This window comes from Podarcis pityusensis (genome assembly GCF_964106645.2).
Source record: "Podarcis pityusensis genome assembly, chromosome: 7".
NCBI lineage: Eukaryota > Metazoa > Chordata > Lepidosauria > Squamata > Lacertidae > Podarcis > Podarcis pityusensis.
The window spans coordinates 36,488,370-36,515,246 of NC_138031.1; the positions used below are offsets into that span (position 1 = coordinate 36,488,370).

Sequence of the window (26,877 nt, forward strand, 5' to 3'; positions counted from 1 at the left end):
ACTCATAATTCCCTGAATATTTAATTCAGAAATATGTGCATGTGTGTTCGTGGTTTTCTTTTCCATATTAGCTAGTACTTGATTGGATTTGAGTTTTACCTGAAGTGGCATTTTTGTCATGTAATTAAAACACTAATTATGGTATCAGCATATTTTTTTAATTAAAGGCAGCTACAATACTTCAGATCTATTTCAGTATTAATCTATTGAAATAATATTGTCAGTTTTAATTGCAAACTGAATGCAGATTTGTGTGCCTCAATCATTTTCATAAGTCTCTACATATATAACTTTCTAAACTATTTTTAAACCATTTTATGATGATATAGTATTTTTGGCCTCTAATAAAAAAATGTCTACATGATGGTCATCATTAAAATCAGGTGTTTTCAGTAGGATCTTATTTTTATCTTGTGTTTACAGCACAATGGAAATACTCCATGCAGTGTCTTCTTTAGAAATCATGACCTCTGGAGTCAGTTTAACATTCTAAAATTAGCCTATGAAACGGGTGGGGGAAGCTGTCACCCTCCGAAAGTTGACGGATTTCAGTTCCAATCAGCTCCAACCAGCATGGCCCAAGGGTCAGAAATGATGGGAGTTGTGGGCATGCACAAATTCCTCATTCCTGTTTTATGGGGTCACAGCCATTTAAACTTCAAATGAGTTGCAGTACTGTACTCACCTAGGGGTGCCTAACTTTGTTTTTCACTTATCTTTTTCAAATATATGTAACATCATGCTTAATTTTAGCCAGTGCTTTTTTTCTGGGGGGATGCAGGGGTACGCATACCCCTTAATATTTTGTGACTCTAACTTTCGCCTCATTGAGGGTCAGTATTTCAAGATGAGTACAAAAATGAGAGTACCCCTAAACATTTTTTTAGAAAAAAAAAGCACTGGGTTTAGCATTTTTGAATTGAGATTAGTCATGTTTTCTGTTAGTTCAATGAAGGCAGTGCATAAGGGCAGTGGTCAAGGAGATCTTAAGAGAAAAGACCAAGCAGATGTAAAAAGTACAGTAGCAGAATGATTGACGTAGGGGTGAGGAATCTGTGGCCCTCCATAAATTGTTGAACTACAGCTTCCATCATTCCAGCCACAGCTTCCCCACCCCTGACTTTAAAGTATGCAAATTTAATTCAGCGTATGTTTGAACTGCTTCCTCTCTTTTACGATATCCCCAGCCCCTCAAAATCCATGGATTGTATAAAAGCTGAGTGAACACAGTTCTGCTTGTGCAGTGGGACTTTTACTTGCCTCTCCTTTCCCTGTGCACCTCCAAAATGTGCTTTGGAGAGTCCCCCAATCCTCTCAAACAGATTTTGAGGGCGCTACAGGAGAGGAAGGGGGAGTTTCACTGTGCAAACCAAAGTCTGTAGTATGAGCAAGATGTCAGTGTTGTATATGCAAATTTTAGATACATTATAAGGAGGTTATGCCAGTTATAGACATCTTGTAAAATAGGCGAATACATTTTATAGTCATTGATTTCCATTTAACAGTGTATCTCTTTTCTAATTTTATTTAGTAGCTCATCAGGTAGCATGATTTTTTAAAAAAGCTGGCAGCTGAATCATTTTTCAAGCAATTGAAAATTCTTTTAACATATTTAATTAAGAAAGGTATACGTCAGTTTCTCTAAGGCCACTTACAATACAGAAACCCCTTAAAATAGGAGAACTAGTTTAAATACTGTTAAAATTGGGGAAATAGGACAGTTTTCATCTGATGCTGAAGAATAAGTTTTGGGAAGCCCTATAAAATAGAAAGTTATTTCCCTTGGCACATCCCAAGTAGGGATTGCTACCTGCAGTTCTTTTGACAGTACTAATACTGTGTGATCAAGTTCTTTTGAATTGCAACTATGAATTTGTGATGTGAGTTTGGTTTACTAATATCCAGTGTCTTAATGTGTGTTCCTTAATGAACATTTCCCCTTTTTTAAATGGGAAAATAGAAAAAATAAAAGAGATCAAAGAACCAGCCAAGAAATTGAAAGAGAAGCAAGAAGGAAAGAAGGAAACCAAAGATGAAGAGAGGAAAAAAACCAAGAAGAAAGTTGATGACTTGGAGAGAAAGGATAAGAAAGTTGCTGATGATAAATCCAAAAAAGAATCTGAAAAGGTTAAGCGAGACAGGAGAGGTGAAAAGGAGAGATCAGGGTTAGACAAGAATCTTAAAAATAAAGAGATAAAAGAATCAACTAGTGGCAAAGAGAAAGAAATTAAGAAAATAGCTAAAGCCCTTTCTAAAGCATCTGATAGCTCAGCAAAGGATGAAGAGAAGAGGAAAAAAGTAAAATGATACTATTTTCATATCTGAATGTTGCTTCAGTTAGAACTGATAGCACGAGAATGTAATATAGCACCACTAAGGCAATTTGTCTTAAGCTTGTTAGAGTAAACAAGATGACAGAATCATTTGCACAAACAGCCTTAGAATATGTATGAAATTGTAAGCATGAAATAAGATAGACTGCTATGAAATTTCAATTTGTACATAGTATGTCTGATAATGTCTTGTACATTCTTATTGTACTGACATCATTTATATAATGGAATGTTTTTGGTACTCAGTATGTCACACATAAGGCTAATGCAAAAATAAAACACTGAAATATTTGTAAGTGTTGTTTTACACTGGGAAGTAGAAGTATTAGGGGAAAATAAGGTAGACTAGTTTTCAATTTTTATTTTTGTGTTCAATGAACATGATCCAATTTATACACTTGGAACGATGGAAAATCTTATCAATATCCATATCACTCTAGAAAGTGCAACAAAACACATCTTTTTCAACTATTCAGAAAATAAATACATGGAAGAATGAAAGCTCAAATGGAGCAATGAAAAAATGTGAAGAACAGGTGTAAAATAAGTAAGAACATTTACTACAAATTATACCTTCATTGCTACCCCCTCTGTTTGCATTTTACAGACGGCACTGGTTTTGTTTCCTGTTGGGTAGAAAGTAGGACATACTATTATATATGTTTTTAAATAAACCTTGAATATAATCTTTTCCAAAATGATATTTGGAATAAGTCCATTTGCTGTTTTTATCTTGACATGGAGAATACTGTGTCAAAAAGTATTTGGGGCGAGGGGGAAATCTAGGGCTGAACAGACATTGGTATATGTGCTATGATCAGTGCAAGGTTTGAAAATATATGGTTGTGTAGCTCTTTGTGTCTCTGGTCTTACCACAAGAAGTACTCATATATGGGTGACAAAGTACAATTTTGACACAAAAATAAAAACAACATATTTTAGCCTTGTTTTTCAGTAATACAACACATTTAGAATTCTCATGAGATAAAATGCTTTACTTGATCATGTGAAAAAACCTATGCAATTTAAATTTTAGACATCTGTGTGGGTTTTTCTGGGACCATCTCTTCCATGTTTTCTGAAATGTATATTGGATTATGTATTTGCATCCCATTGTCAAATTTTCACTTTTGTGTGAACTATTGCATGAAATAGTGGATACACGCTATAGTATCATACTTGAATGGCAGAGAGATGAGTGGGGAACAAAGCGTAGAATACAATAATGAAATACTAGCACTTCCCTAATACCAGGGGTTATATATTTGGGTTGATCAGTTTATAGCTAGATAATTTTTTTTAAAAGGGTGGTGGAAGTTGGAAATTAATCTTCCAATGTAAATGGCTTCTATCCTTTCATTGTGAGCCAAGCCAACCCTATTCTGTCACTTCTCACCCCTTAGCTTATAATGCTCTGCATAAGTAATCAAATTTAGGTAGAGCCCTTGGGTTTTGCAAATTTCAGGTGCTGCTGTTTTCCTTTCCACCTCCAGCTTACATTTTGGGAAAGCTTTTAGGAAAGAGAAGAGACTGGCAAATGAGCTGGTGATTGGGGAGCTTCTAGATGTTTCCAAGCTTTGAATGATGTTTATGACAAGCCTGAGTTTTTTAAAAAAGAAAATCCAGAAAAGTGTAGGTGGACTCAGCCCATTCACAATCAAGGCAAGTTTCTCTCCAAACTGATATGAGCGGGTCTAACCATTTCTTATTCAGCTGAGATTGATATTCCATCAGCAAAGGTCAGACTGTCACTTTTCCGTATAGCAAAGGGGATTTGTGCCTATAGCACACATAGGTAGTACATAAACACATTGATTAGTGTTACAAACAATTTGTCCACAAGACAGGTTCCTGCAAAGCAGTATTATAGGGCCTGAGGAGCAGGTTGGACATGGAACTTCTGGCCTATTTATATGTTTCTGAGAACGAACAAACTCCATGTGGCGTGAGACTTTCCTGCTTACCTCAACATCTATACATTTGGTACTGCATCTAAATGGTGTGGATGTACAGAATTTATGGTTACAGACATTAAGGGCTGCCTCTCCCCCATATGAACTGACGCGGACCCTATGATAATCATCTAAGGCCCTTCTTCATGTGCCTTCTCCATGAAAGGTCAGGAGAGTGACAACATGAGAACAGGCATTTTCCTTGCAGTCTTCCTGTTTGTGGAATGCTCTTTGAGGAAGGCTCGTCTGGCACCTTCATTACATATGTTTAGGTGCTAGGTGAAAACATTTCTCTACAACCAGGCCTCTGGCTGATCAGCATTCCATGGCCTTTTAAATGTGTTTGTGGGAGGGGTTTTGTTTTGTTATTTGATTTTTGTTTTGTTTTATTTTGTGCGTGTTGTGAACTGCCCTGTGATCTTTGGATGAAGGATGGTATACAAATTTAATAAATAATAATAATAATTTGATCTTTACCTCTAACAAATGAAGATTCAGCAACATGAAGACTGAGTTTGTACCATTTAGATGTTACATCTGGTTCATGGTAACTTTTAGGGTAGTTCATATTTTACTTCGTTTTGGATTGAAACATACAGGTTGAATCTTTTGAGAAAATACTTTGCAGTTCTGCATACAGAAAATCATCAAAACCATGCACATTCTTGTATGAAATGAGTTTACAGTAATATTCCAATAGAGTTTCATGTCACCAGTTTGTTCTGAAAGAAGAATGAAGAAACTGACAGTGCAATTCTATATACATTTACTCAGAAGTAAAGCTCTTTATGCTCAGTGGGAATTACTCTAACATGGGTGTGAGTAGGATTGCAGCCTTGGTGTCCATTTAGTAAAATCACAGAGTGACCTATTCTCTATAACACAATCCACCAGAAAATTAGGGATGTTCTTTTATGCCACTTCTGTTTACAGCAGAATGGGTTGCACCCAAGGTTTTGGTGGACTATACTAGCAGTTTGTAAACTTATAAATGCTACAGAAGATATGTTAAAATCACTGCTCAGAAATGCTTCCGCTTACTTTAAAATTGCAATGGATAAAAATGAGTCCATCATATTCCATTTTCTTGAAGTGGACAATGATCACTGTTGATGTGCAGGCCTTTCTTACTGAGCCCCCTCATGATTTTCTGTGCTTTGTTGTGCAGTATTGGTGGAATATTGCCAATGTGGTCAAGTACATGCCGATTATGAATTTTGGGGAATTGTCTTGATCAAAGATGCTAAATGATAAGATTGTAGCATGGTATTTGGATTTGACAGGTCAAGTGGCTGGATCTGTAACCTGTCTCCCATTTGAAAAATGTTTACATCCATTATTTAGATCAGGGAAAGAAAACTGTGGTTCCCCCACAACTATTAGCCATATTGATTAGAATTTATAGGAACTGAAATGCAACGTTTGGAGAGCCACAGGTTCTCTATGCCTGGTTTAGTCATTTGATGGAAATGCCACTCATTTATACTACTTCTAGCTAGAAAAACATGTTTGTTTTTAGTGGTGCAAAATCTATTAATTGTATGTCAGGAGCATTTTACATGTGGAAGCATTCAAAATATATTGTCTCCTTTTTTTCTGCCTGTAATCTGAAGTAGTACAATCCAGAATTCTATTTGTATGTTGCTTTATTCTGTATAATGTATAGATTAGCTCTTCCTATCTTTCACTCTCAAAAGTGTGCCACAGAGAAGGTCCTCAGAAACAGTTTAGGGGAAAGAGAGGTTGAGACATCGTTTTCACTCTTCCCCCTACGCCCCTCAGTCTAGAATCTTAACCTTGGAAAGATACCTTCCTCCTTCTCTGCCCGTGAGCTGGCTTTGAGTGGGAAGCAGTATTTTCATTAGACATACATTGCTTCACTTCATTCTTCTTCCCTTTACCCCAAGCCAGTTCTCCTTGTTTCATCAATGGTAATGATCTCTATACTGGATAGGGGAGTTGTTGGTGTGTGGGTGTGTGGGGTTAAATAAGGAATGAAGCAAGGGTGAAGGATTAGGAATGGAGCTTCAACCTTCATTTGGAAACAGCTACTATCCCAAATCCACCTTTGGCTTCTGCTTAACAACTAAATATATATTTTAGAAGAAGTGGCCCTAATATTTGTAATACCATCTTTTGATGCTCTAGGTAATTAAAATTTAAGAGTGCCATCCAGAGACACATATAAGTTCACAGCAGCATTTGGAGAGATTTCTTTGAAGCAGCCCATAACCCCATATTTACAGAGCAACTTTGGGTTTTGGCAAAAGGAAACTGATTTAAAGGCAGCTGGAAATGAAACCAGTTCATACAGAGAGAAGTTTTCCTTTAAGAAGATGCTGCAACAGGCTCCAAAAACTGGTTTTAAAAAATGAAAAAAATGTTGGACTTTGAAATACAATGTGGTACTTCGGTTGTTTGTGTGTAGTATGTACTCTCCTTTTTGGTAGTCTTTATATTTGTGGGCTTGGATCCAGACTTTGCTCCCCGTGGGGGAGACTCCTTCGAGCAGAGTTCTGATCAGGGGACTCCTTCACAGGCAGAAGGGAGAAGGTGGCAATTCCTCCGTCCTTCCCTTAAAGCCCTCTGAAAAAATAATATTGTGTGGGGTTGCAAGGAAAGCAGGGATGAGTGGACGTTTCCTCTTCCCTCAGCTTGATCCCTCCACTGGATCAAAAGCCTAAATGGAAGGAGCCGTTACAGTCTTTCTAAGTTTGGATTCAACCCCTTGTCATTATCTCAGTGATACCTAAGAAAGCCAAAATGTTGAATCAGAAAGGCTAAAGTTAACTTTATAACTAAACAATGCAGGACTTAAAGAAAGATCTGTCCCAGAACAGCAAAAGCCAAGAGATGCTGAAGAGGTTACCCAACCTACAGAGGAGCCACATGGGAGAGCAGGTAGGTTCTCTTGCAAACTAAGTCATAGAAAAATAAACTCCAGTCTTGCCTATCTTTTTGTATGGTAAAAGCTTTACAGCATCTGCTCTACAGCAAGTTGTCCTCAATGAGAGGTTTGCAGATCTTGTCGTATTGCAAACCCTCTTCCATACTGTTAACACTATGGGAGTGCTTTCAGAATGGTTCCATTGAGGTAGCGATATGCATAATGTCACATTGAATTTCTTTCTATTTAGATCTTTCATGAAAGATTAGTCAGCAGGACAAACCTAGTTTCTGGTTCATGAATTGTTGTGTGTACTTCACCAGCACATTTACACAAAATCATTCTGAACTCATCTCTCAGGGAAGTAAACATATGAAAATATGCCCCAAATCAGAAAAGATAAAAACAGAGGGTGGCATCCAATGTCGTGTGAGTGGACATCTCCTTCCTTGCTTCTTCCTGAAGCACCATTCCCACACCCCAACTACTCTGCAGCCCTCCAGAACAGATTTGGGGGGTATAGGAGGAAGGGTGTATCTGTTCCACCAGCACTTTAGGTTTCCCCTGGCAGATGAACACTGTTGGACTGCACTCAAAAATGAAATAGCTATTGAAATCATCTTTGGATGTATATTCATTTAATAGACTAGATTCTCCATATAACCTTTAAAACTTTTCAAATAAAATATTAATTAGCTTGAAATATTAAAAGTAGTTTCTTTACTAGAGTTCTTTATAACAGGGATTGAACTGTATAAACACCCTAAACAGCTTTCTGTTACACTGTATACATATGCCAGTACATTCATTTATTTTGTTTTTGTTCTTTGCCACTCTTAGCATGACAAATATTTTTCTTCATTTCAGGCATTGAGTATTGTAAAAAGAAATGAGTATTTTCTATAATGGAGTGGGTCCAGATTAAATATTTTAAAGACACTTAAAACAATATGCAAGTTTCCTAGTACTTGGAAATCTTCTTGCAATATGTACATCCCACTGATATTTGAGAAATTTCTATACTGCCCAGTGCCAAAAATGGCCACAGGGCAATGTGCAACAAAACATACAATGCAGTATATAATAAGCAACATAAATGTCAAAAATCCGAGATCCATATTAACTTGACTGTAGATTTGTACTTCTCTGTGTAGGTTTTACCAATATATTGCTCTTATGGTACAATCAGTAATTCGTTCTGCTTCATAAGCTCCCATTGTTGCTCTAATTCTAGGTTGTGGACCTTGGGGTTCTAGTAAAAAACAATGTAGATTCCAGAAGCCTGAAGTCTGCCTTTGTATGATAAAACCTTACAGGCTGTGCTGGCTCATATTCAAACATTTTCATTATCATGAGGGCTGCAAAAGTGCTTTATGTAAAAACGAAAGCTAAGATCCTCAGGAGTCTAGATAGCAGATTCTACCACATACTCCCAGCTCATGGAAGATGCACTGTTAATCATGATGGATAGTTTCAAATTATTTAAACTTAGAGGTGACTAACCTGTGGCCTTCAGATGTTGGCTTCCAACCCCCATTCACTCATGGAGAGTGATGTGGAATGCTTCGTCCATCTCTACTAGATTTATTTTATTTTACAAAATGTATACAGTGTTTGACTGTAAAACAGCAACAACCCCCTGCTGTACTATAGCCTTGTACTTAACTATAGTCTCATACTGTTAATTTATGGACTCACAGAATCATAGATAACCAATGGTTATCTAGTCCAATGCTCTGCAATGCAGGAATCACAGCTCAAAAAATCCCTGACAGATAGCCATCCAATCTCCGTTTAAAAACCTTCAATGAAGGAGAGTCCACCAGCTTCTGTGGGTACATGTTTGTGAAATGTACAGGCACCACCCCACTTATGGATGTCCACGTCATGTGTGACTGTGCAAATGCATTGTATCAGGAACCCAGAAGTAGGGGAAGAGACCTGAAGGACCTCAACAAAGCCCTGCTGCGCCTCCAGCTTGTGGGGAGACCCTCTCCGGAGCCCAAAGAGGATGTCCTCTTTGGGCTCTGGGAGGGTGTCCTGGTGAGTCAGAGGTGCAGTGGGGTGCTTCCCACTTAAGGGCATTTCATTTATGTGTGCAGAGGGCCAGCACAGACTCCCCTGTGTAAGTGGGGAGTCACCTGTATATGAAAAAAACTTGAATAAAAATGCCTTATATCACGTGCCATATATCAAATCCATAGGTAAACATGCTCACTTTCCCTAAAAGTATTTGTTTTCTGGTTTTCGAGTTTAGTCTCTTCTTTCTGCTTACCTTTGATGTATTCTCTAAAATAATGTAGAACACAGAAGTGCCGAAGCAGAACCAGAAGAGGAAGATGAAATGGACACTTTGCTACGTCAAGTTCTTGAAACAGAGTTTGGTATGAATGAATACTTTGTCCATGAACCTCTAAAAAGAAATTTTAGAACTAATCAATTATTTTGATCAGTTAAAAAAATGTATGTAGCTAGTTACCGATCGTTCAGAACATTTTTGCTGCTGGTTGGAAATAAATGTTTGCTTTCCAAAATGCAATAATGACTGTAGTGGCTAATGACCTGCCCCTCACATGTTTGTCCAATGATACCAGTTTATAGAATTATCCCATATTAACAGTAAATGCTTGAGGCACAATATCAGAGCTAAGCACTCTTAAGATCCACTGATTTCTGTGAAAGGAGCAATTTTAAACTAGTGGGTTGTATGTGGACATTTCCCTCCTCAAACAGAAGGGCTCCTTCATTTGCGGATGGGACTCCAGTCCAGCAGAGGCTTTCATTCCACTTTACTTGATGCTCCTGCTGGCAAAAGGGGAAGATGATGATTTTTGGCAGGACCTAGAAGACCAGGATTCAAATCCCCACTATGCTATGAAGCTCACTGGAGGACCTCGGACCAGTCACTGTCTCTCAGCCTAGCCTACTACACAGGGTTGTTGTGAGGATAACATGAAGAGGGGGAGAACTGTGTAGCTTTTTTGAGTTCCTTGAAGGAAATAAATGTAATAATAATAATAATAATAAATAAATATTTATTTATTTATTTAAATAATTTATTTATTTTATTTTATTTATTTATTTAAATAATAATAATAATAAATAAATGTAATAATAAATAAATAAATAATAAAGTAGTCCCCTGTGCAACTTCCCATACTGTTCTTCAGGGTCTCCTAATACTATGGAACAGATTTTCAAGGTGCACAGAGAGCTGTCTGAGGAAAGGGGGGGGGTCTCCAAAAATGGTGTTCTTCCCCTTCCTCCAGTGGGACATCCAGTTAGCAAAATTCCATCTGGATCCAACCCAGTGGGCCTTAAATGTGTTTGGATTGTACCAATGATCTGTTTAGAAGGGCGGTGATTACAGAATGCAATTGAGACTGTTCAGTTGATAGGCTGTTTTTCTAACATTTTAAGAAAAAATAAATGAAGCGGATGAAGAAACAGATTTTCAGGAGGAGAATAGTGAATCACCTGACGTTCCCACAGAACAGGATGTCTATGATGGAGACCTTGAAGATAAAGGGCCAGAAGTGTTAGAAACACCAGAATCTGACTATGAAGGTACCTAAAATATTAAGAGTATTCAGCATGTTGTTCTTTTCCTTTTCCTTTTTTGAAAGAGATTAAGAAGGTGGTGAGATATTTTACTTAGACTTTTTTTTTTTTAATATATATTTATTCAAGTTTTTCAATACATAAACATATTTAAACAAATAACATTGATTATTTGACATCTTTTCATCATTACTTTGGACTCCCCCACGCCTCCCGCACACACTTACATCGTTAAAGAATTATTTCCAAACAAATTATCATTTTGTTCATAATCTTGGATTTGATCATTAGCGTATAGTTTAAACTTAAGTCTAATTTAGTGGTAGACAATTACTTCTACTCTGACATCCCAATCAACATTCAACCAAATTACAATACTTTTGCAGATAAATCTTGAATTTCTTCCAGTCTTCTTCCATCCTCTCTTCTCCCAAGTCTCGAATTCTGCCGGTCATCTCAGCTAATTGCATATAGTCCATCAGCTGCATCTGCCATTCTTCCAGCGTAGGTAGATTTTGAGTTTTCCAGTTCTTAGCAATCAGTATCCTTGCTGCCGTTGTTGCATACATGAAAAATGTTCTGTCCTTCTTTAACACACTCTGGCCGACAATGCCCAAGAGGAAGGCCTCTGGTTTCTTAGTAAAGGTGTACCTAAACACCTTTTTTAACTCATTATATATCATCTCCCAAAAGGCCTTCACTCTCGGGCAAGTCCACCAGAGGTGAAAAAAAGTTCCTTCATTTTCCTTACATTTCCAACATTTATTGTCAGACGAATGGTATATTTTGGCCAATTTGACTGGGGTCATGTACCATCTATATATCATTTTCATTACATTTTCCTTCAAAGCATTACATGCAGTGAAGTTCAGCCCAGAGGTCCATAACCTTTCCCAGTCTTCAAACATAATATTATGCCCAATATCCTGTGCCCATTTTATCATTACCGATTTGACCATTTCGTCTTGTGTGTTCCATTTCAGCAACAAATTATACATCTTTGAAAGTACTTTAGTCTTAGGTTCTAACAGTTCAGTTTCCAACTTTGACTTCTCCACCTGGAATCCTAACTTTTTGTCATTTTTGAATACTTCTTTAATCTGAGCATAGTGTAACCAGTCTCGCACTTTATCTTTCATTTTCTCTAAACTCTGCAATTTCCAATTGTTACCATCTCTTTCTAATATCTCCCAATATTTTGGCCAATTGGCCTCCATATTGGCTCTTTTTCGGGCCTTAGCCTCTAGGGGTGACAGCCACCTCGGAGTTTTATTCTCCAATAAGTCTTTGTATCTTATCCAGACATTAAATACTGCTTTCCTGACAATATGGTTCTTAAAGGCCTTGTTTGTCTTAACCTTGTCATACCATAAATATGCATGCCATCCAAATGCATTATTAAAACCTTCTAAATCTAATACATCCGTATCTTCAAGAGGTAGCCAATCTTTTAGCCAGCAGAAAGCTGCCGCTTCGTAATACAGCTTTAGGTCTGGCAGGGCAAAGCCCCCTCTTTCTTTCGCATCCGTTAATATCTTAAACTTAATTCTGGGCTTTTTGCCCTGCCAGACAAATTTGGAAATATCTTTCTGCCACTTCCGAAAACACTCTGTCTTGTCTACAATCTGTAGTGTCTGAAACAAAAATAACATTTTTGGCAATACATTCATCTTGATGGCAGCTATTCGGCCTAACAAAGAAAGTTTTAATCTTGACCAACTATCCAAGTCTCTCTTAATTTCTAACCAGCATTTTTCATAGTTATCTTTAAATAAACTCAGATTTTTTGCTGTTATGTTTACCCCTAGGTATTTCACTTTCTTGACCACCGTTAACTCTGTCTCCCTCTGAAACCGTTCCGACTCAGTATCTGTCAAATTTTTCCCCAATACCTTGGTTTTTTGTTTATTTAATTTAAATCCCGCCACTCGACCAAAGTTTTGAATCAGTTGTAATACTCTTTTCGTACTAGATTCCGGCTCCTGTAATGTCAGAACTAGGTCATCTGCAAACGCTTTAAGTTTATATTGTTTCGCTCCGACCTGGATCCCTTCCACCAGCCGATCCCCTCTAATCATGTTCAGGAGCACTTCCAGAACCGAGATAAATAGTAGTGGGGAAATCGGGCAGCCTTGTCGTGTACCTTTTTCAATTTTGAACTCTTCTGTAACCACATTGTTAACTATCAGTTTAGCCTTTTGTTCTGAGTATATTGCCTCAATCCCATTCTCAAACCCCCGTCCCACTCCCATTTCTTTTAGATTCCCCTTCATGAATTTCCAGGATATGTTGTCAAAGGCCTTCTCCGCGTCTATAAAGATTAAAACTGCTTTAGTGTTTATGTTTGTTTGCAAAAGTTCCAGTATATCTATAATGTTCCTTGTATTAGCATACATATGTCTACCTGGGAGAAAGCCTGCCTGGTCTTTATGAATTACTTCATTTAGAACTTTCTTGAATCTACGTGCCAAGACATCTGCACATATTTTGTAATCCACATTTAAAAGGGAAATGGGACGGTAGTTCTTTAGTTGTGTCTTTTCGCTTTCCGATTTTGGTATCAATGTGATAAAAGCTTCTTTCCATGATTCCGGCGCCCTCTTCCCCTCCATAATTTCATTGCTGACCTCCAACAATGGTTGTATCAGGTAGTCTTTCAATGTCTTATAGTAGATGGAGGTCAGCCCATCTGGCCCTGGCGATTTGCCCTGTTTCATGTTCTGGATGGCCTGCTCAATCTCTTGTCGTGTTATTTTACCATTCAAAATTGTTTTGTTTTCTTCTGACAGCTTTGCTAATCCATTTTTCTCCAAGAATTGTTTAATCTCAATTTCATCTTGTGGCCCTTGAGTATATAACTTTTTGAAATATTTCTGAAAACACTTTCTGATCTCTCCAGGGTTCTGGATGCTTCTTCCTTCAATCTCTAGGTTTGTTACCGTGTTTAGTTTTTGTCTCTTCTTCAACTGCCAAGCTAGCAGTTTTCCACATTTGTTAGCCGATTCAAAAGTTTTTTGCTTCATTATTTTAATCTTCCATTCTATTTCCTGGTTTATCAATTTAGAATATTGTGCTTGATAAAGTTTAATTTCTCGTAGAATCGGCTGGGACTTTGGGTTAGATCTTAACTTCTTCTCTAGCTCTTTAATTCTTTCCAAAATTTTGTCCTTCCTTTCATTCTGTGATCTTTTCTTTATGGTATTCTGTTGTATCAGGAACCCTCTCATCACGGCCTTACTTGCGTCCCATATAGTTCTTTTTTCCACCCTGGTGTTCATATTAACCTCAAAATAGTCCTTTAGAGTTTTTTGGGCCTTCTTTACAATCTCTTGATCTCTAAACAGGCCGTCATTCATCTTCCATCTAAAGGAGCCGGTTGGGATCAGTGTCATGTCCATTCTCAGTGCGTTGTGGTCGGAGCATGTCTTTGGGCAGATTTCCACCTTTCTAATCTTAGGTGCCAGACTTCTAGTTATCCATATTTGGTCGATTCTTGTCCAAGTCAGTTGGGCTTCAGAGAAGAATGTTCCTTCTCTTCCCAGGGGGTTTCTCACTCTCCAAATATCAATCCAGTCCATATTGTCAGTCATTTCAAAAAAGGTCTTTGGTAGTCTTCCCTCTTTAGTAACATTTTGATTCTGTGACTTATCCATGTTGGTTGATACGACTCCATTCATGTCTCCCATCATGATGATGTTGTTGTAATCCAGATAATCCAGCATAGTCTCATGCAACTTCTTATAAAAATCCGATTTTCCTTCATTTGGGGCATAGATTCCTAATATCAAAATTTTTTCTCCTTGATGTTGTATTTCTATTGCCAAAATTCTTCCATTTTCATCTTTAAACAGAAATTTAGGTGAAAGGCTCTCTTTTGCATAAATCACTACGCCTCTCTTTTTAACTGTGTCAGAAGATATAAATTCCTGGCCGAGTCTTTTATTTATTAACACTTTTCTGTGGAGCCTAATCACATGTGTTTCTTGTAAACAAATAATGTCCAATTGTTCCTTTTTTAAAATGTGAAAGATTTTTCTCCTTTTCTCCGGACTGTTGCAGCCATTTATATTCCAGCTCAGAAGCTGCAGAGACATCCTGAATAAATCTGGTTATTCTTGCTGGGGTGGTACCTTGTTCTCCGGTCCTTGAGGGTCCGAGGGCGCAGGCTCCCCTGAAGGTTCGGGCCCTGGTGCTCCAAGTCCTTTGTGAAGATCTTCTCCGTGTGCTTCCAGAAACTTGTCTCTATCCTCCAATGTTCTAATTTTGATCTTTTTCCCTCTGAAAGTAAAAGATAATCCTTGAGGAAACTCCCACCTGAAGATAATTGAGTTGCTCCTCAACAATCTTGCTAGTTCCGTGTAGTCAGATCTAAGGTCCAACAGTTGTTTAGGGATATCCTTGTAAATTTCAATTCTCTTGTCCAGAATGTCCAGTGACTTCCCGTAGTGCAGGCCCAAAATCTTGTCCCTTTCCTCCTTGGATCTCAGTATAACCAAACAATCTCTGGGCTTCTCTTTCCTCCTAAATCTTCCAAGCCTGAAAGCAGATACTATTTTAAAGTCTTTTTCCTCTAACTTCCAAAACTTGGAAAATTCTTTGGTCAAAAACTCAATTAAATTGTCTTCTTCTACTTCTGGTATTGACCGTATCCTCAAGTTGGCCTCCCTGTTCCGCAGCTCTGTCATCAAAAAGTGAATCTGATGTTCTCCAACTTGTTTGCTGAGTGGTCTAACTTCTTTCTCCAATTCTCCCAATCTTTGACTAGTATCCTCAGCCAATTTCCGGTTTTCGCCTACAGCCTCCTTCAACTCTCCAATGGATTGGACATTCTGTGCAACTTGTCCAGTTAATCTATTCAGACTTTCTGTATTCTGGTCAATTTTAGCCGTTTGCAAATCAACCTTTCTATCCAAAGCCTCCAATTTTTCAAAAATTTTGTCTAAAACAGAAGCACTCCCTCCTGAGGCCATATCTTCCAATTGTAATTCTTCCGTTTCTCCCTCCCCTGCCTGTGACAGGGAAGCCGCCTCTATCTCAGGAGGCAAAGTGGAAGGCAAAGCAGGCACAGATGATCTACGCTGTGAGGCCGCAGATAAAGTTAAGGTTGTTTGTTTGGTTCTTCCCCTTTTCCTTGTTCCACTCATTCCAAAGTTATCTAAAGACCAAGGTCAAACTGAGTTGTTCCCATGAGAATGTAGAAGCCCAGATGCAACAGTCAAACAGAGGGCCGGGAAAAGGAAAGTAAAACAAAGTCACTGCTGTAAGTCCAAAATCCTCTAGAGGGAGCTTAAAATGTCTTAAGGGAGAAAGTCAAGTCCAATTCAAATTTATAGATCTAATTCAACATCCAACGACCTCCACAGAGTTAAATTTTTACAGAGTATACGTAAGGCAAAACAGTGTTTCAGACAGTGCCTAGACTGCAGATGTTTCAAAATAACAAGTTCCAGCTCAGAATGTTTCAAAGTCTAAATTCAAAGTATCCAATGTTGCAGACTGGTGCTCAGTTACTCAGGCAGCTCCAGCACCTGGGGTTCTTATTTAATTTGTAATCCACTGGTTCAACAGAAGAAAGATATCCTTGTTCCCAAATAAATCCAAAAGCCAACAGCTTAAAGTCTTTCTGCCCTGGTAGCTATTTTAAATAGGTGCCAGCAATTGGTTAAAGCATCGCTTTTAGTCTCCACTCCTCCTGTTCTTTGCTTTCAAGTTCAGTGTTAGCGGAAGACGGGCTTCCTGTTTATCGTCACTCCGCTTTCAGCCAAATTCTAAGTTTTAAAGGTCTCCAAAAATTCTTAAAGTCCAAATTACTCACGGGTTGCAGCTTTTCCGAATTTGAAAATTGCAGGAAGAAAGGTCAGCGCTCACCGGCAACAGCAACGCGGCTTCGCTCCGTTGATTGTGCAACGACCCACAGCGCCGCTACCCCCTCCGCGATCCGGAGCCCCTTACGGGGTCCCTTCAACGTTTTGGGGGCTGCTTCTGGCGCCCGCCGGGTCCCGAGACTACAGGCTTCTGCCGCCTGTAGTTTTCCTTAGTGGGTCTCCGCTTCGCCGTAGCGGACGACCCGTTTTCAGCGGAGCTTCCCTCTCCTTACCAGGATCGGGCAGCCATTGCCGATCGCGCCGCCTCCGGAAGTGAGATATTTTACTTAAGACTTTTATGGAATAAATATATGTCTTTGAGTTCATTCAGTTCAGTCAAACATAGTATGTCATCAAGTCTGCTTTAAATGACTTGTATACTGTATTGTGACCCAGTTTGGACGTCATTGGAAGGAGAGTTTAGTGAATGGAAGAAGACTGCAGCATCATGTGTTCCCTTCCTTCTGCCTTCCCCCTCTCATGCATGAATTCCTCCCATGTTCTTGTATTTAAGCATACATCTAACTTGAAGCCTAAGATCCTGAAAATTGTGGTTTTATCAGGATGTTCAAAATATTTAGAAGTATGCCTAGATTCATTTTAACCTGAACTGATGATGCTCATACCAAGATGCAGGGAGGCATGAGGAAATTCACTTGCAATAAAAGAAGTATTGGAAGACAGCACAAATGGTTCTGTGGTCTACTCTAGTCCTTACATTGTTCTGTGGTCTACTCTAGTCCTTACATTCTAGTTCCAGGATTATGTCTACTCCAAGCATATGTGTCTAAAAACTGTTAGATTAATTGGGCACCTTTCTGAAAATTGACAGTATTTTAACTTAGCAGTAGGTGGTCTTCAACAAAGTATTTGCAATAGCATAATGGGATTTCCTTGCTCTATTCCCCCCTACCTCCCAGAAGCCCTGCCCTGTCCCCAAATGTGCTCTGGAAGGTTGGGGAAAATCCCCGAACAGCTTTAGGAGACATACAGGGGGAGAAGTGTCTGACGAAATATTTTTCCTAGTGCTACACTGAATACAACGTTTTATGTACCTTCAAAAACCAAATATTTCCCTTCTTTTTCATTTCAGAACCTGCAAGTGACTATCAACCAGGAGAGCCAAACGCAGATGACAGTCATGGTATGTCTGCTTTTCATAATAGCTTTGAGATGCTGTGAAGTCATATATCAGGTGATGAACATGTGTCTGTGAACTGATCCTAAATATTTGCAAATTTAATGGGAGAGATAGTTGATGGAATTTTCTAAAGTGTTGGTTTTCAACCTTACCTAAGTGGATCACAACTTTACCTATCGTATCTGAAGAAGTGTGCATGTACACGAAGGCTTATACCCAGAACAAACTTAGTTGGTCTCTAAGATGCTGCTGGACAATTTTCTTATTTATTTCAACTACATCAGACCAACACGGCTACCTACCTGGAACTTTACCTAAGACAGATTGCCATGATTCAATGCCATTTCACATTTTATGTTACAGTGGACGCTCAGGTTGTGAACATGATCTGTGCGGGAAGCACGTTCACAACCCGCAGCGTCGCACCTGCGTGGGTTGCGATTCGGTGCTTCTGCGCATGCGCAAAGCACGATTTAGCTCATATGCTCATGTGCAAGTGCCGAAACCTGGTAGTAACCCGTTCCAGTACTTCTGGGTTTGGCGTGGTGCGCAACCCGAAGCATCTGTAACCTGAGGTATGACTGTATTTACATAATGCATCTTCTCAGCCAGGTGATGATAACTTATGTATTGAGAAATACTAGTCAGGGCAAAGATGCCATACATAGGCAACTCACTCAACATTTGAGGGTAGCATGGTTCATGTACATTCACAGTCTATAATCCTAATAAGTCTTAACTAGAAAGACCAATGTAAAAGTGGCTGTGGCAAGCTGCCTTTTTTGGATTTGGCAAATCTGAAGATAAGATTCCATCAGGGTTGAGGTCCTTTTGGGAGGTGACAGATAAATTTCTGTTTTGGTGCTGACATTGGAGGCAGCAGTTATGTGAAGCTCTGTGCAGAGGAACATGATTAAGGTGCCTGTCTGTAGTTTGGGTAGAGAGAATCCAGTAAAAGTCAAACCCACAAGTGGGGATGAAATGCCCATACATAGAGAATAAAGATAAATAGAGCAAGGGGAGAGAGGAAAAGAAAGATAGAGAATCAGAGAGAAAATATATAAGTGGGACCCTTGTTAGAGGGGTTTAATGAAATGCCAGATCAAAATATTTGAAGATATTCTGATCAAAATATATTATATTTCATAATACTTGTTGAAATCTATGTGCATTCATTAGTTCATCTAGGCTTAAATTCTATACACAAACTACACTGGAGTTCAAGTCCCGTTGAATGCAAAGGGGCTTGCTTCTGAATTGACATGCACAGAATCCTGCTATTGACTAGTTATTAAATGCTTTGAGATAATATATATTATTACTTTCTTTGACAATCTGTTCCTGGGGGAAAATTTTCTACTCCGAACTTTTCATGGCTAGTGTTGATAAAAGCTGGGCATTCCCAGTTATAGTTGTGTGACTTTCTTTCCCATCAATCTTGAGTTAAAGGTAAAGGGACCCCTGACTGTTAAGTCCAGTCATGGACGACTCTGGGGTTGTGGCGCTCATCTCGCTTTACTGGCTGAGGGAGCGGGCCTACAGCTTCCGGGTCATGTGGCCAGCATGACTAAGCCACTTCAGGCGAACCGGAGCAGTGCACGGAAATGCTGTTTACCTTCCCGCCGGAGCGGTACCTATTTATCTACTTGCACTGTGTGCTTTTGAGCTGCTAGGTTGGCAGGAGCAGGGACCAAGCAACTAGTTAGTCTAACTCATTTAAACCCTCCAGCCGTGACAACAGCATTAATAAGCTATTTGTGATTTAATGTGAACTTCTAATTTTCAGATACGTATGAATATCATGCACATACGGAAGAAGCTACATATGAACCAGAAGGCCAAGGTTTGTCTGGTTATTATTCACATAGAAGTAATAGGTTATATAGAATGTGTCTGTTTCTCTATGCTTAACCAACCTTGTGAGCAATGGAACTGCAAATGTGCACATAGTTTAGATCAAGGAAAGCTTGTCTTTTGTCTTGGTAGGCTGTTGATCTTGCATTCCTGTTATCTTTAAAATAAATGCACAATGTGCATTTAAAATGTCCCATCTGTGAGACAAAAAGGCATCCCAGAAGAGGGTTAAAAATAATACTTATTGTAATATAGCAGTGAAAGCTCCTTGTGCTCCTATAAATTATTATTTTAATTTGTGTATATGTTTATTTATGAAATACATTGCAGTGCAGCAGTTACAGTTAATACCAAAAGATTAATAAAATACTATAATACATTTTTAATATTTTTATACACTCATATTCTCAAACAGTTAAATATTTCTATAAATGCTAAAGAAAAAGAAAAGTTAGAATCTTATGTTGCTTATTAACTATTTCACCTACACTTCATACTATTAACTTTTCCTCAGCAAATAATATGGATTCACTGAGTCTTATATTTTTACTTTGTTCCAATAAGAAATAAACAAATTCAGTTTCTTCCATAAAAACATTTTCTTGTTGACTCTTTCACTTCAAATCAGATTTGTGAACTTCCATTATGCATGCGATATCCCAGACTTTGACTACCCAAGAATCTTTTTTGGTGCTTTTCCAGTTCTGACATACTGTAATTCTGGCTGTTAGAAAATGAGTAGACATTTATGTATCGTTCTTTAGTATACTATGTTTAAGGTAGCCAAATAGTATTACTACTGTATCTTTGGTGAGATCACAGGCAAAAATGTTTTTTTATTTCCATCAATGACTAAGGACTTTGATTGAAAGACTGACTCCAACTATAAATAATATTCTTAAAATAATAACTGGCAGCCTAACTGCTGTAATAAGAAACAAGGGGAAGAATGATGATTAATTTTTGAAAGCGGTTCCTCTTGATAGCTTCTTTATCTGTTTTAAGAAAGGGTTTTAATTGAACCTAATGAAAAGAGGAAATGGCTTCTGACTGTCAGATGGTCAGGGCATGTGCTTTTCGTAAGTGATGTGTGATGCATGAAGCCTGTTCTTTATTACTCATTTCTATTTTGCTTTGGAACAATTTGTACATTAAAAATACTGATTTAGTATGCTAAGAAAATGATAGTGATATATGGGGGCATAATACAAATTATACACTATGAAGCTAAAATGGTATATGCACCAATATATTGTTATTATTATTATTATTATTAATAATAAGTAGTAGTAGTAGTTGGTTTATATATCACAGTTGTATCTTATAATGCCTGTATGCAGAGGGCCATATCCAACTGAGTAGTTCTAAGTAGAAACTTAGAATGGAACTGCTCCATTGAATTCTGCCGTATAAGGCTAACTTACGTAGACTCAAACACATAATCTGCAAAACATGAATTTAGAAGTGCAAGCCTCTTTGCATATATGATTAATATGTTAAATTGACTGTAGGAGACCTAGTGCAGTCCTGATTCCTTCCTCTTTCATCCAATCAGTCAACCAGCTGTATAGAAACATGTACTTTGATTTGCACAAATGAAAACATATTTTTGTCTGTCTTCCACAGATGACACAGAACTAAATCTAGAGGATGCTCTGGATCATAACACAGGTATTACACAGAAGTCTAAATACCTGCATTTTACAGTTGGATTCTACTTAATTTAAAAGTCAGGTTATGTTACCCAACAGAGCAGGGGTTGCCGACATTTTTGGGCCTGTGGCACATCTGGGAAGAGTGCTGTAGGTACTGTCCCTTCTGGTTGCTTTTTCACCCCTCTTCCTGGGTCAGACCTGCCCCCAACAGACAAATTGAAAGAAAGCACATGCATACACACAGCCAAACATACTTTTCTTTTACGTATGAGTAAAAAAAATCAGATCCAGTGGAATTAAATAAGATCCTCTTGAATTTGCATAATTTTACCAAGAGGCCCTGAAAAACCACAATCAAATTAATGCTTATAGTAATACCACCAACAAATCACATAACACATCTGTGTATACAGAGGCAACTTGTGATATGATGGGTACTTTTGAGGTAATCCCTGGTATAAATTATGAGGATCCGTAAGTATCAGTGTCTCATATCCCTGGCAATGCCCTAGATCCATGTCTTTTCCAGTTCAGTCAATAGAAAAGATGTGATCTCTGATTTGATGGTTGATAGGGGAAGGGAACCAGAAGTGGTGGTGGTGATTTTAATGGATTATTCTTCTCTTTCTTTTCTAACCAATGTGGCACTCTGCTCTCCTCTCTGGCTATTCAATTTTCTTCCTCCCAGATTGCTCACTTTTCCCTACCCCTTCTATTAATACCTCCACCATTGCCTGTACACATGCACCTTGACCTACACAAAGGCACATATCCAAGCCCTCTGGGACATTGTGAGCTACTCAGTTTGCCCTTGCCTTCCATGCTGCTTGCTATATCGGCTTCCCAGTTAAATGCCGATTAAATGCAGTAAGATGTGAATTCTTAGGAATAATATGTGACAGTAGATTTATTGCATGCATTAACAGTCTCTTTACTTGCAGAACCTTATTTACATGACACAGAAAAGCAGGACTATGTGGATGAACATGGTATGTTGTGTGACTTTATAGCAACACTGTGATTAAGAGCAGGACATTTGTTTTTTACTTTAGTTGTAATATCGTTTGAAAGTCCTCACATTTATAACATGTTGCTGTAACAGTATGGCTGTACTGTGTGTATAAATATTGCAATTATGGGTTGGAGTTGATCTCATGTATTTCTCAGCTGATTAATGCCTGCATTTCTGGATTGGGTTGTGGGGAAAGCTTTCTGCTTCCCTACCCACATGTGTGGTATTCATGTGTGACTCAGCCATATTTTACTGTGTATAGTGGCTAAACAGTTTTATATTTATATCATTTTTATGATAATTTGCTATTGCTCACCTCTTGGATATTTTATGATTAAATTATATATGAATGGGTAAGTAAGTAAATAAATATAATGCACATAGAATGTCACCTCAAAGAAGCAGCAGACAGCTTGGCTTGTGTGAAAGGGCCATAGCTGAATCAGTTTTTCTAGCTGTATTTTAAAGTTTTGAAAAATTGACAACGAAATGCAAATCATTCCTTGTGCCCAAGATTCCTTGTGCCTTACAAAAATGTTAAGCTTTAATCAGCAACAAATAAGTCGTGTGTGAAATATGTGATCGTTGGGGAACCTTTTCTTTCTCTGTCCTGAACATAAAATATTGCTCAGTGACAGAGAACTAACTACCTTTGCATGCAAAAGGTCACTGATTTGATTACTCTCAGAGATATGAGTGGAATCACCACAAAGCATCTCCCAAGACTCCTAAACCCCAAAGGCAGTCCAGAAAGAAGCTGTGAATAATGGTATCAAAAGCTGCTGAGAGGTCAGGGAGAATCAACAGGGTTGAATTTCCCCTACAAATTTCTCCTGACAAAGGTCATTCTTAAAATTTATTTTTATTTATTCACAACATAAATCTCAAAATTGATCTGGACAAGCGAATTTTTATTCCAAAACCAGGTCTGAAACTGGATTGAAATGTGCCTAGATAATCAGTTTCATTTGATCATGCTTGAAGCTGTCCTACCCTACCTTCTCAAGCAACTTGCCCGCAAAGCAGATACTTTCTTCTTCCCTCACTCTCTGTCCATGTTTACTCAGCAGCAAGGCCTGTTGCCTTCTGTAGCTTTATCTCTAGTAAGTGTGTTTAGGATTGCAATCTTAGTTTCTTTCCCTTTCCTCCATCTGATCTACCTATCTGAAGGGGCCTTCTACAAGCTTTGCCAGCCCATTGAGGTCTTCTTGATTCAAGCACTAAGAACTATTTGATGATGTCCCAGTGTTTGAAAACACCAGGCCATAGTTTCTGGAATGTCCAGAAGGGGGCATTCTAGTCATCATAAATTTGTGAGTGCGTCTCTCCCCCTCTCAGTGTGCTTCCAACTTCATTTGAGATCCCTACTCTTATCCAGGCAGCTAGTCCACTTCACTACAATGTGTGTGTTTGTGTGTGTGTGTGTGTGTGTGAGAGAGAGAGAGAGAGAGAGAGAGAGAGAGAGAGAGCGTTCACTGATTAAGACAAACTGCTTTGCATATCATAGTCCTTTAAAATCTTATGTATTAAAGTCTTTTTCTAGCATATTTACTAATTAATCTGACATAAAGGAAATTGTGATTTTGTTACTTTTTTCTTCATTAACTCATAACCATTGTAGCATTCCAGTTTTAAAATTTTAATTATGTATTTTTTTTAGAATTAGAAAATGAAGAATTTATTGAAGCTCAGAATACAGGTAAATTGACTGTGACTATGAAAAATAATGACTTGGCAGTAATGGTTTTCCTTACCTGTTTCTTTGATGTTTTAGCGCACACACTGAGCAAGTCATGTCCTGCATGAGTTACGTGTAGGTGAACTAAAGATATATATCTAATGAGTTATTCTGCACTTTTGAACATATAAATAGTAGCAAATTATGTCTTTGCTCTGTAACTGAACTGACAGCAAGGAAAGTTCTCTTCTCAAAGAGGCATGGGGAAATGGATCTAAACAGTTCTCTACCTTAGTTGTTGTGGACAAAGTTGCAACAGTGACATTGGGTGACATTTTTTGCCCACATGGTCTTGCAGAGCCCCTTGCAAAGCTGAGCCCAGGCTTTTACCTCCTGCATTCCTTATATATAATATCAAGTATAGGGTAGATGGGTATGGCTGGACCAAATGGGGAGCTCTGGCAGCCTAATGCAGAGGCCTGGAGGGCATAATTAGGCCTGCAGGCTATATAGAATCATAGAATTGTAGGGTTCCCCAGGCCTGTCCTAGAAGCTGACAGAATCTGCAATTTCAGGAAAAACTGAATGCTGTCAGCACGAGTCTGGTTGGTGATAGACATTGATTCCTTTGATGCAACTCCTATAATTGATACTCTCTAAGGGTCTAGCTACACATTATGTATAAACATGTAGAAAAGAACCCTAATGACAGGTTTTGTATCCTTTTTTTTCATTTGTTGTTGTTGACAAAATGCAGCCTTGGTTGTCTTCTCTACTCCATCAATCTATTCTGTCCCCAAACCCCTGAGTTCCAACCACATTTTTGTGAAAGTCTGGAGTCATTCTCTTTAATTTACATAGCATGGACCTGGATTCTTTTTTTTTCTTAATCAGAGAGGCCTGCAGCAATATTTTGTTTGTTTCATAAAATTTATATACCATTTTATTGTAGAAAAAACACACACCTCAAAGTGGTTAAAAAAAAGATAAAACCATAAAATTATCACTGAAATTTTTACAACCATAATGTAAAACATACAGAAAGTTAAAACCACAATAAAATAGACTAAAACAAATAAAAACTCATGCTAACTTTCTAAACATCTGGCTAGGTTTATCTAAATGAAAATGTTTTCAGCAGGTGCCAAAAAAGAATACATTTTCTTGTGAACTATATTACAACATTGTTCTCTTTTCAGATGGAGAACGGTTATCCGAACATTATTATGAAAATATGCAAGGTAAGCATATATTCATTTTATCATCATTTATCTAGAAATGAATATATTCATTTATTAGGGGTGGTGGTGGTGAGAAGAATTATGCTGCAAAACTAATGCTTATTGCTGGATTAAATAAACATGCCCATCTTAGCAGCAGCTGCAATATTGGCATCTCAAGTCCGCTTGAAATATGAAAACAATGTTGTAGAAAAAGCACAGCCTAATGGGAGATGTTTGAAAGAAAATGTGATGAAAATGATTTATAGGTAGTATATTACTCCTGTCAAATTAGCTAAAATGTATAAAATAAGTAATAAATGTTAGAAATGTAAAGAAAAAAAAGGAAACTTTTATCACATGTGGTGGGAATGTAGGAAAGTGAAAAACTTCTGGGAAATGATATATAATGAGAGGGAAAAGGTGATTATTGTATTTTTATTATTTGCTGTACATTGTGTACAGTATCTACATTGTATGGAGGCACAGTCAGTCATTGATTCCTGTATGCATACACTAAGAAAAATACAGAAGTTTGCATGTGATCACCAATCTACATCTAACTTTATTGTTTCCTAAACAGCAATACTTTCCACATAGGCATTTTGTCACATTTGAAGGGATTTTCAGTTGTGTTGTCGGAATAGGTATTTTGGAGTCTGAGAAAGTGTAAGGTTTCTTTCTGCTGCTTATAAAGGTCCTAGCTCTTAAATTACAGTTTGTGTACATGTTACCTCTTTGTATTGTTAGTTTTGGTCTTTTAAAGGCTGTGATTTATTTATTATATGTATTATATATCTAACAGAGCCAATTGAGAGCACTGATCAAACACATGAAAGTGAGTATAAAAAATGGTTCATTCCATCTTATTAGGAATCAGTCCTAAGAATCCTTTCATGATTTCTATAAATTCCCCATATTTGTGTATAATTACCTTTATAAATTAGCAGCTTCTGCTGTTAATGATAATCATAATCATTACCACCATTATAATTATTAAAGAACATAAGAGCCTGCTTCTACTGGATCAGGCCAATGGCCCATCTAGTCCAGCATCCTCGTCTCATCATCATCATCAAACCTTTATTGGCATCACATACAAACATTTAGAATAAATAGGCCAGTGCGATCTCATCACCATTTCAACAGTACAGTCATTTGCCAAAGGGAAGAAGAGGTGAGCAATCTATTATCCTCTTCTCACAGTGGCCAGCCAGATGCCCACAAGCATGATTCAAGCACAATAGTCCCATTTTAGGATGTTGCAAATCCACAAGGTATCTTTTAGAGCTAAAAGCTCTTTCAGCAGTACTCAGTTGCCAGGATCCAATTTGTTATAATGTCATTTTGTCTTTGACCTGTTTCTTCTTTTCTCAAAAGTATGTCAGTTTAATAATTAAAGCAAATTCCCATACCTTACCTATCCACTCATTAGTAACGGCTGCTACTTAGGCCCTCCATTTCTGTGCAAACATTATTCGTCCTGCAGCTGTCATATAAGGGAATAATTGTGTGTGCTCTTTCTTTGTGAGGTGTTGTTTTTGTTAGTTTAATTTGGTTGCTACTCTAACAGCATGTTATCTAATTCATTTTTATGTGCCCATAGATGAAGCAGATGTTCCACATTCTGCTACTGAACAAATTCAGTCAGGTACGTTTGCATGAATTAACCAAGGTGGGAGAAACTAATTTGAGTATAACTTTTATTAAAGTTATTTTT

At 38.0% G+C, this 26,877-nt stretch overlaps 1 protein-coding gene across 7 annotated transcripts in view; it reads left to right on the plus strand.

Annotated features, from left to right (window-relative positions):
- The window catches only part of ASPH (aspartate beta-hydroxylase), a 99,966-nt gene that overhangs the window by 31,670 nt on the left and 41,419 nt on the right, over nt 1-26,877 (plus strand). For 5 of the 7 annotated variants that reach the window (XM_081013361.1, XM_081013362.1, XM_081013363.1 and 2 more), the window contains 11 exons: nt 7,097-7,186; nt 9,476-9,556; nt 10,593-10,739; nt 17,691-17,741; nt 19,525-19,581; nt 21,219-21,263; nt 22,189-22,236; nt 23,920-23,958; nt 25,137-25,178; nt 25,963-25,995; nt 26,764-26,808. In XM_081013361.1, coding sequence (XP_080869487.1) covers nt 7,097-7,186; nt 9,476-9,556; nt 10,593-10,739; nt 17,691-17,741; nt 19,525-19,581; nt 21,219-21,263; nt 22,189-22,236; nt 23,920-23,958; nt 25,137-25,178; nt 25,963-25,995; nt 26,764-26,808 — 678 coding nt within the window. Of the gene's footprint in view, nt 1-1,960; nt 3,275-7,096; nt 7,187-9,475; nt 9,557-10,592; nt 10,740-17,690; nt 17,742-19,524; nt 19,582-21,218; nt 21,264-22,188; nt 22,237-23,919; nt 23,959-25,136; nt 25,179-25,962; nt 25,996-26,763; nt 26,809-26,877 lie in introns of those variants that run through there. The other 2 variants (XM_081013365.1, XM_081013366.1) reach the window with 1 other exon arrangement.